This window comes from Cucurbita moschata, unplaced genomic scaffold (assembly GCF_002738365.1).
Source record: "Cucurbita moschata cultivar Rifu unplaced genomic scaffold, Cmos_1.0 Cmo_Scf00042, whole genome shotgun sequence".
Lineage (NCBI taxonomy): Eukaryota > Viridiplantae > Streptophyta > Magnoliopsida > Cucurbitales > Cucurbitaceae > Cucurbita > Cucurbita moschata.
The window spans coordinates 1,014,186-1,023,515 of NW_019268558.1; the positions used below are offsets into that span (position 1 = coordinate 1,014,186).

The 9,330-nt window shown below is 37.3% G+C and overlaps 1 protein-coding gene across 3 annotated transcripts; it reads right to left on the reverse strand.

Annotated features, from left to right (window-relative positions):
* Positions 1–7,138: 7,138 nt before the first annotated feature.
* LOC111433435 lies at positions 7,139–9,258 on the reverse strand. 3 transcript variants are annotated; one of them, XR_002708813.1, is made up of 3 exons: positions 8,582–9,258; positions 8,416–8,471; positions 7,139–7,444 (listed from the first exon to the last, which is right to left on the reverse strand). XR_002708813.1 is itself a non-coding variant. In XM_023070488.1 (2 exons), exons 1-2 carry the CDS (start codon positions 9,020–9,022, stop codon positions 7,406–7,408), a joined length of 480 nt encoding a protein of 159 aa, XP_022926256.1. In that variant the 5' UTR covers positions 9,023–9,258; the 3' UTR covers positions 7,139–7,405. The 3 variants fall into 3 exon arrangements, 1 of the variants encoding a protein (XP_022926256.1); XR_002708814.1 differs by having other exon boundaries at positions 7,656–8,471; XM_023070488.1 differs by lacking the exon at positions 8,416–8,471.
* Positions 9,259–9,330: the final 72 nt, after the last annotated feature.

The window sequence follows — 9,330 nt, forward strand, 5'->3', positions numbered from 1 at the left end:
TGTGAATGTTTGCTTAATCCACCACACCTAAATGGTGTGAAAGTTATCTTATTTATAATCAAATAAATTACAAGGATATGGAAATAGTAATAAATGGAAATAACAATAAATGGAAAGATACTATAGTAATAAGGCAAATGTTAGATATTTGCCTTATAATAAAATATCAAATATAATATATATGGTAAACTATAATTTATTACTAAATATCCTTAACACCCCACCGCAAGCTAAGCGTCGGATTTAAACGAACGTGAAGCTTGAATCTGAAAAATTCAAAGAGGTTGAAAAACACTTTTCGTGAAGATGTTAACAACCTGGTTCAGAGGAGGCGTAGAGAAACACTTTCTTGGCCATCGAAAACTGCAGAGAGATCGCCGCTTAGCGGCGATGCTGCCTTGGCTTCGGTGAGAATATGTCTAACCCATGAAGAGGGATTGTCGTTTAGCGACGATGCTGACTTGGCTCTGGTGAGAATATGTCTAACCCCAAGAAGTAGAAGGGGAAACCTTGAACAAGGGACAAAGACAATGTTGAAGCCGGAAGAGTCGCCACATTGGGCGAATGAGCCAATTTTGGCGAGAAGGGCAGCTGGAAGAGTCGCCACATTGGGGCGAAGGAGCCAATTTTGGCGAGAAGGGCGGCGGCAACTTGGTTGGCGAAGATGCCAGTGCGGCGCCCAGATTCCAAAGGTAAATCTCTGCAGAAGGTCGATGGGCTTATTGAGATTCTGTATATTTTCGAAGAGGAATGCTGATGAAGATCCTAAGATTAGGGTTTTTGTGAAGGATGAAGGATGAAGGGAAAATTGGGAAGAAAATGAAAGAGCTATGTTTGGAAAAGGTGTTGTATGTACAGAGTATGGCGAAGGATGATTTGGAGGTCAAAAGGGTGGAGCCGAAGAATAATCAATCGGCTCTGCATGTGACAGCCATGACGACTGCCCCTGCGGCATCAAAGACAACATTGGTGGTGGAGAAGAACCTGGCTCTGATACCATGTGAATGTTTGCTTAATCCACCACACCTAAATGGTGTGAAAGTTATCTTATTTATAATCAAATAAATTACAAGGATATGGAAATAGTAATAAATGGAAATAACAATAAATGGAAAGATACTATAGTAATAAGGCAAATGTTAGATATTTGCCTTATAATAAAATATCAAATATAATATATATGGTAAACTATAATTTATTACTAAATATCCTTAACAATTACCATTGGCAAGGATCGCACAACTCAACGATCAATTTAAACGAAGAACAATAAAAACTACAAAATGCTTGCCTTTTATATTATTATTGGATTAAAATTCCAAAATGTTTTCTTAAGAAAAGATAGAATTCATCATAGGGAGATGAAGGATGAGAAAAGAAACAACTTTTAAAAACCACAGAATTTTTTAATTATCTTAACAGGATCCTGTTCATTACAGGGAGATCAATCATAATAACTATAACAAAATAATCCTCTTCATGATGGACGTGCATATATATAAAATAGTGTGACAGCTTGAGGTTGACCTTCTATATATATATATATATATATATCAAATGTTTGAAGCATCAAAAGGCAGCAACCTTTGTTCGTTAGATTTGGTGAATTGTGATGTTGTTGCAGACGGAACACAAGCCCTCTCCAACGCTAACATTTCAAGCGAAAGGAAGTAGGCGTGGCCGTTATTGGAACGACGGAGCTGTTTTTTGTAACGTCAAAGCGCTCAAAATCTTCCATGGAGAGTGTATTCATGCCATTCAAATCAATTATGAAGACAAGGATGGGAAATCAATTTGGTCTGAAAAACATGGCGGAAATGTTGGTTTACCATCGGACCTGGTTAGCCTTACACCTCCCGCCTAACTTTTGTTGTTTTTGTTAAACATATTTAGTCCTGAATTATAGTTTACCATATATATCGTATTTGATCTTCTATTACCCACAAATCTTAGGTAGGTATCTTTCATTGTAGGCAAATCTTACCATAGTTATCTTTCTTTGATGGCTCTTTCCCTTTATTACTCTTCCTCTCTTCTTCTAATTTATTTGATTATAAATAGATAACTCTAACCGGAGTGGTTTTAGCAAATATTCTTAGTTTTCCATTTTAGTTTGTTGGTATAATTTTTTATAAAAAAAATTACAGACGTTGGAACTCGACGAGTACCTTATTTCAGTTCACGGCTACCATGGGAGCATCTTTGATAAACATGAGAATCCAACCAACGTCATTCGGTCTCTAACTTTTGAAACCAACCAAAGAACTTTGGGTCCGTTTGGGACTGAAAAGGGTATCAAGTTTTCATTCCCAACCACTGGACTCATCAAGATTGTTGGCTTCCATGGGAGGTGTGGTTGGTACCTCGATTCGATCGGATTCCACTTTGTTCCGATATCAATTTCAGGATAGATTTTGTATTTTGACATTGGCTCGCGCATGCATTCCTTTGGAACTAAAATGTTTTTGATATATCTGGAGATTTCATTTTTTTCTCTCCATGAAATGAAATGAAAGAAGTGTAGAATTATATACTTTCTAGTTAGTTTTGAACAACTAGTTAATTAATTGATTTAGATTTGTGGAATGACATCGGCCAAAGACTACGTTTTGGGTCAGGATTTTAATAGATAACAAGGACCTAATTTTGTTGTCACCTCATTCCGGTATCAAAATATTGAAAAAGTTGCTTGATTATTAATTGGTTTTGAACTTTTAAATATTGAATGTTAACAATCTTTAATGATGACGTTGAAAACTTAATTGTTTTTATATGAATATTTTTTATGATACTCAAAATTGTTCATATGCATCTTAAGATTCTAGGTATTGGAAATATTTTCGAGGGATCAAATTTTAATAGGGCGAAAGAATGGTAAATATTTATTTTAAAAATGTTTCATTGTTAATATTTTGTTTAAATAATTTTCAAATATAATTAGTACTCGTGATTTAATGATCTTAGATAAAATTTTAGAAAGTCGGTAAAAATTGAGGCTCCGTGAACCAATGCTTGATATCTTGAAATAATTAATAATTAGTTTTAATTAATTTTTTTTTGGATATAAAATATTTTATCTTATTCAAATTGAGATAAGATCCAATCACACGGTCGGATTTGGAGGGCTATCCAGCCAGAACTTTTGACTTTTATATGCCAAGAACATGGGAGTGGAGCCCACAAAAGACAATTTTTAATTCTTATGAAGTTATCCTATTTTTAATTAATTATAACGTGAGAATTTAAGTTCCTACAGAGGGAGAAAAATAAATTGAGAAGAAATGACTCTAAACACTGAAAATTTGGAAAATAACTTTAAAAGTTTAAAATTTGTAAAATTAGCCTTAAAAAACTTGATCGACCTAGATTTGCCTACTGGTGGCCATTTTCTCAAATTCATGGTTTCAAACCCTCCGTGCCAACTTAGAGTAGACCTAAGACATATAGGATAGTGCCACGAATTGATTCATTGGTCCTAATTGACCTAAGGTTACATAATATAACGGTTAGAAATAATGACTATTCTAGTCAAACCAAGAATAAAAAAATCATAGCGACAAGGACCAAGGTCACAACGGTGATAATATTCTAGACTGTCATTTAAGTTCTTTAGTATGAGACAAAGAAGAGGTTGAACCATGGGAGGATGTGCCAAAGAAATTGCTTTAGAAGGATGAACAAAAAATAGAAGAACTTGAAGAAGAAGCAGGCCATGGGTAAGATTGGGTCCGGATTCGGTTCGGTAGACCCATTAACGTTGGTGGGATATAAGTGCGGCCCCTTTCGTTGGCCTTGGTTCACGTATGGTCCAAGTCCATACACGCTAGTGACCCGCACATTTGAAGTAATCCACCACCAGATCCAATTCATTAACTCCCCTCTACTCTTGCCACAAGGTCGATCCGTAAACCCGACCCAATCGAATTCTGGCATGCACGTGCCGTTGTTGTTAGCTTAGATTGGATTTGGCTCCGCTCGGCTTCTAATCGGCTTACCGATTCCAGCATTTTTGACCTTTTCGAAGCTGATTTTGACCTTATTCAAGGCGTTTAACCGATTGCTCAATTTAAATTCTTTTGAGTTAGTACTTGGAATTATTTGATTTATTTAGATGTTGACTGGGGTGGTTGTTCCGATACTCGTCGTTCCATCCAACTATTTCATTTATCTTTGTAACAATCTCATTTCTTGGAGTGCCAAAAAGCAAACTACTGTGTCACGCTCCAACTGTGAATCTAAGTATCGTGTTCTTGCCATCACTACTGCTGAACTTTTTTGTCTTGCGCATCTTTTGCATGATCTCATGGTCTCTATCTCAAAGCAACCATTACTCTTATGTGACATCAAAATGCTATTTTTTTGTAGGTATAATTCTGTTTCTCACAAGTAGCCATTATTTTTATGTGACAACAAAGTGCTATTTTTTTTTAGCTATAATCCTGTTTCTCACAAGTAGGTTAAACATATTGAATTAGATTATCAGTTCCTTTGGAAACTTGTTATCGCTGGCAAACTTCGCACACAGTATGTACCTTTCCATCTCTTGTTGACATTTTTACAAAAAGTGTTTCTCAACCTCTCTTTAAATTTTTCATATCCAGACTTCAAATTCATTCAAATCTGACACTCAACTTGCGAGTTTAAGGATATTTAGCCTTTAATTATGGTTTACCATATATATCATATTTGACCCTTTATTATACGAAACTATATTGTATGATTGAAGATATTTAGCCTTCCATTACGGTTTACTCTAGGTACCATATTTAATCTTTTATTATACGCAAACATCTAGATATTTTCTTTCCATTACGACTTAGCATAGGTATCATATTACTATTTTATTATAGAGGAAAATATATTGTATCCTCTCTCCATGTATTGCTCCTTCTCGGGTATCATTCATAATTTATTTGATTCCGTAAAGGATTAAAAATAGAGAACCATCGTCACTATTTAGATGGAGTGTTTTTAACAAATATTATAGTTAGTTCCTTCTCTAATAAATGCCTTTATCTATGCATGATTTGAAGCTTCTATAATGGACTCAATAATCAAACTTAATCAAACCCAAGATTTGAACTTCATAGAAAGTCACATTAGTTATTGATCTCCATTTTTTTAATAAATTAAATTGTTTAACAAAAACACGAAACGCACTAAATTTGTTCATTTGTTTGAAAGAAAATGGGCTATATATGTCCTTAAGTATTACATAAACATCGAACATTCCATAAGTTAGCCCAATACATATGTTTATAAAATAGATATACATTCAAAATTACATGAATTAAATTAAAAATAGAATCTTTAACTAGATTTGATTATTATAAACCATCATTCGTACAATAGAATGTCAATCAACTTTGCATGAGTTTTAAAAGTAAAAAAAATGAATTGAATATAAAAACTGAGCCTTTATGAATAAAGATTATAACTTTATATAGTAAGGTTTTTTTTTATGTTGATAATATCATCTCAACGTACTCATTGATCATGTTTTTTATTTTATTCTTATTTATCGTGTTGGTTTATGGTGAAGTCACTCTCATTCCCATTGGAACCCATCATGGTGATACCCACAAACAAATTCATTATTTTTGCCCAAAAGGAATAAATCATCATTGCTCCATTGACAATTAGTTTCTCAGTCAAAATAAATATCAAATCTCTCCTAATTTACCCACCATCCAAAATAAAAACTAATTGACCCTTTACTATCAGAATAAGACATCGAGTTGTATATATATTTAAAATAAGAAACATTTTTGCTATAAAAATGAACACATATCACATAGCATTAATGAGAGGTACTATATATAGGACTCTATTGGGTTCTTACTGAAAAGATAATTCACTTCCCTTCTTTAGAATTATTATTCAGGAGAGAAATAATATACGAATATACCTAAACAAATAAATAGAGTAGAAAAAATAATTTGAAAGAAGATTTTTTTATAACAGAAGAACTTGAAGCACTATTATGACTAGAAATAGAACTTACCAAAGAAATTTTAAAAATTAAGTATAAAAATGACTGATATGATGAGATTTTGAGATGTAGGTTGATTTTTATGCTTTTCGGAGTTGAGAAGGAAATATGCATGATAAGAAATAGGGCAATTTGGTCAAGCAGATATGAATAATTACTAAAATGACCCTAGGTTTGAGATTTTGAGAAGTATGCTATTTTATTTGCTTTCGATTGTACTTGAATAGAGGATGGGATATTGTAACCTGTGCTTTGGGCGATTGATGGATGTTATTTTCCCGTTGAACTTATATATTTAAATGATATAGTATGTTTAGCTTCAGGTGATTGATCATGTATTCTCCCTATAGAGTGTGTCTATCTACATAAAACTATAATTACGATGCTAGAATTAGGCTTGTTAGATAATGACCTAGGTTAGGACACCTCTAGAAGACTGAGCATCTTAGGATCATGAGTGGTAGTTAAAGGATCTAGATCCTAGTGCTCCAAAACTAAGAAAGACTCGAGGAGTCAAACAAAATACCCTAAATTTCAAAGTCCACGATAAGTCACCTAGCCACGTTTGGAATGCAATTGACTTCTTTAGCCCCTAGAGGTGATCAAAGTGATTATTAGAATTTATTTAGATGATAATAAGAATATCTCTCTAAAAAAGTATACATGAGCAAACCAAGTTAAAATTAGGGCTTACAGTTAAAGTAGTTTACACATTGACCTAGATCAATATATTTCAAATAGACCGTGCATCCGAGGATTGTGAGTAGTAATCAAAGGTCTAGACCTATATGCACTTAGAGAATGGAATAGCTTAAGGACCTAGTCCTAAATGTCTTGGAAATGAGATACATGATTTAAACCTTCTAGACACCCCTAAGAACCTAGTAGACCTCCACAAAATCAAAGAATGATCGAGGAAGCTCTCCAAGCGAACAGTATGTAGTGATCAAAGTTTTCGTTACCCTCTTAACTCTAGTAATTGCATTATTGATCTAGACTAGATTTGTTAGAGAAGTGTGTCGAGATGACTAGGTGCCTCAACCTAGCGGAAATGGTCAGAAGTATCCTAAAGAGGATCTTTGTGTTGTAAATCCATTCCTTAGAGGGGAACATGGGACCACTAAGTTATTTAGTAGCTGGTTTGTAATGCCCCTAATTTTCTCTACCCTAATTAGCGACGTTACCTTATACTCGTCAAATCAACAGGACAAGAGTTCACATGGAACAGTCTCAATAACGAAAATGCATTCATCAATTTAAGCCGTTCATACCTAGGAAAACAATTGCGACAACCTAGCCTAGAAGTAATCAACAGAGACTAGAGAAAACAATTCGCAAAACTAAGAACCCAAGAGATTCCAACAGGCGCTACGACACAACAAACCCTCCTCAAGATTTCCATGGCCCTTCGCCTCATCCACCGTCACCCGTACATGGGAGCCTTGCCCTTTCCTGAAAAATATTGGTAGCATGTGGCTTGAGTATCATATAAAATACCCAGTAAGTCGCCCCACTGTTGGGGTTAAGCATATATTCATACATTCGGATACAAGCAGTCGCACACAATACATCTACATGTCGCACACGATACACATACATGACGCATGCAACACACATACATGTCACACAGGATACCCATACATGTCGCACATCGTTACCGTACATGCCGCACAATGTTAGAAGAACGAAACTGAGAGAGAGGTTTGTCTTCCATTCCTTCCCATGGCCTTAGGCCCTTGCCTTGTCCGCGCGGGGGTGGATGCATGGTAATTTCCAACACATGGCCCACGTGTGTGACTGTGGGCCCACTAGGCAAGCTCGCAAGCGAACTCCCTAGGCCTGGCTTGGTCGGGTATGTATGACATACAATACTGGACGCCACGGACAAAGGAGGGCCTGCATGATATCGTGGCGAACACAATATCGAATATACGTATCCATACCATCAGTAGCATAACGGGGGAGTGCCCCAAGTACATAACCATAGCGTGCATGAGGTTCTTAAGGTTTACCTCCATGGCATTACACCTACGACGCTCCATCCCCTCGCCGCATTACATAGCATAACCGGGTTCACAGTAGGCAAGCATAACATAGCATAACCGGGTCCACATTGAGCAAGCATATCCTAGCATACTAGTCATCTTATTCATGGCATGTGGGGTTCTCATTACAATCATGACATGTCAATCAAGCTCATCATACATACAGGGCAACAAAACGCGTCACAACATCATATTCATAAACATGGCATACATAGCAATTCACTGCAAGAATCACATACATAAACAAAGCATGCATATAGCATTTCACGGCAAGAAACATCTAACCTAGCATACAGCAACAACATATGGTGCATGCAAGGGCCACAGGGCACGCACCAACATACATACATAACTAACGCCAACAGTAAGGTTACTTACCTCCTTGGCCTTGGCCGAAGTCACCCACAATGCTGACTCCAGCGCCTAACTACCTCCTATAAGATAACATGATACACTTAGAGCCCTTTCACAACTAGCTCTTATGCCTAGCTACCAAGGTACGTCCCTATCACAATCTATTTTATCACAATGGAGTTATACTGACCTCAGATGGCTGAAACAAGGGTGGGAATGGCTCCAGAAGGGTTAAAAACCTAAAAATCGGGATGCTATTCGGATGTCGAGCCGCCGAGCTGCGCTGCCAAGCTGTCGAGCCGCACAGCCGAGCCGACCTAGTCGAGCCGCTGGTGGAGCCGAACCGACGGCCTGCGAAGAACCCTAACGGCGCAGGGTTTCTGGGCGCACCTCTGGTTTGGGCCGAAAAGGAATGAAGCCCCATGGTGGTGTCTGAGCGCGGCCTGCGAGGTGTGGGCTGCACGCCAGCCGAGACGACCCGCGGAATGCCGAGGGTCGACCCGCGCCCACCACTTCGTCTTCCCCACCCGAATGCCTCAATAGCCCTATCACGGGCTTGGCTGCTGTCACCTGTGGAAGTGTCGTCGTTCGTCCATCTCCGGTGACGCGTCTGTCCTCCCTTGCCCGCCATACACTAGCGCCTGCTCCTACCTAAAGCTCGCGGCGTTATTGAACCCGATCTGAAGTCTCGCGACGTTTTCGATCTCACCTAAACCCTTCGGCTCCTCCCTCACAGGTATGACAGTCACTCAAAAAGGAAAGGGCGGCTACTAAGGTAGCTAGGGTTTAATACGCATTAATACGCCTTGGCTGGCAAGGCTTGCCTCACCGGAAATCCCATGATTTGTGATTTCCGGCAAGATTTAAGGAGTTCCCCCTCTCTCTCTTTTTTTTTTTTTTTTTTTTTTTTTTTTTTTTTTTTTTTTTTTTTTTTTTTTT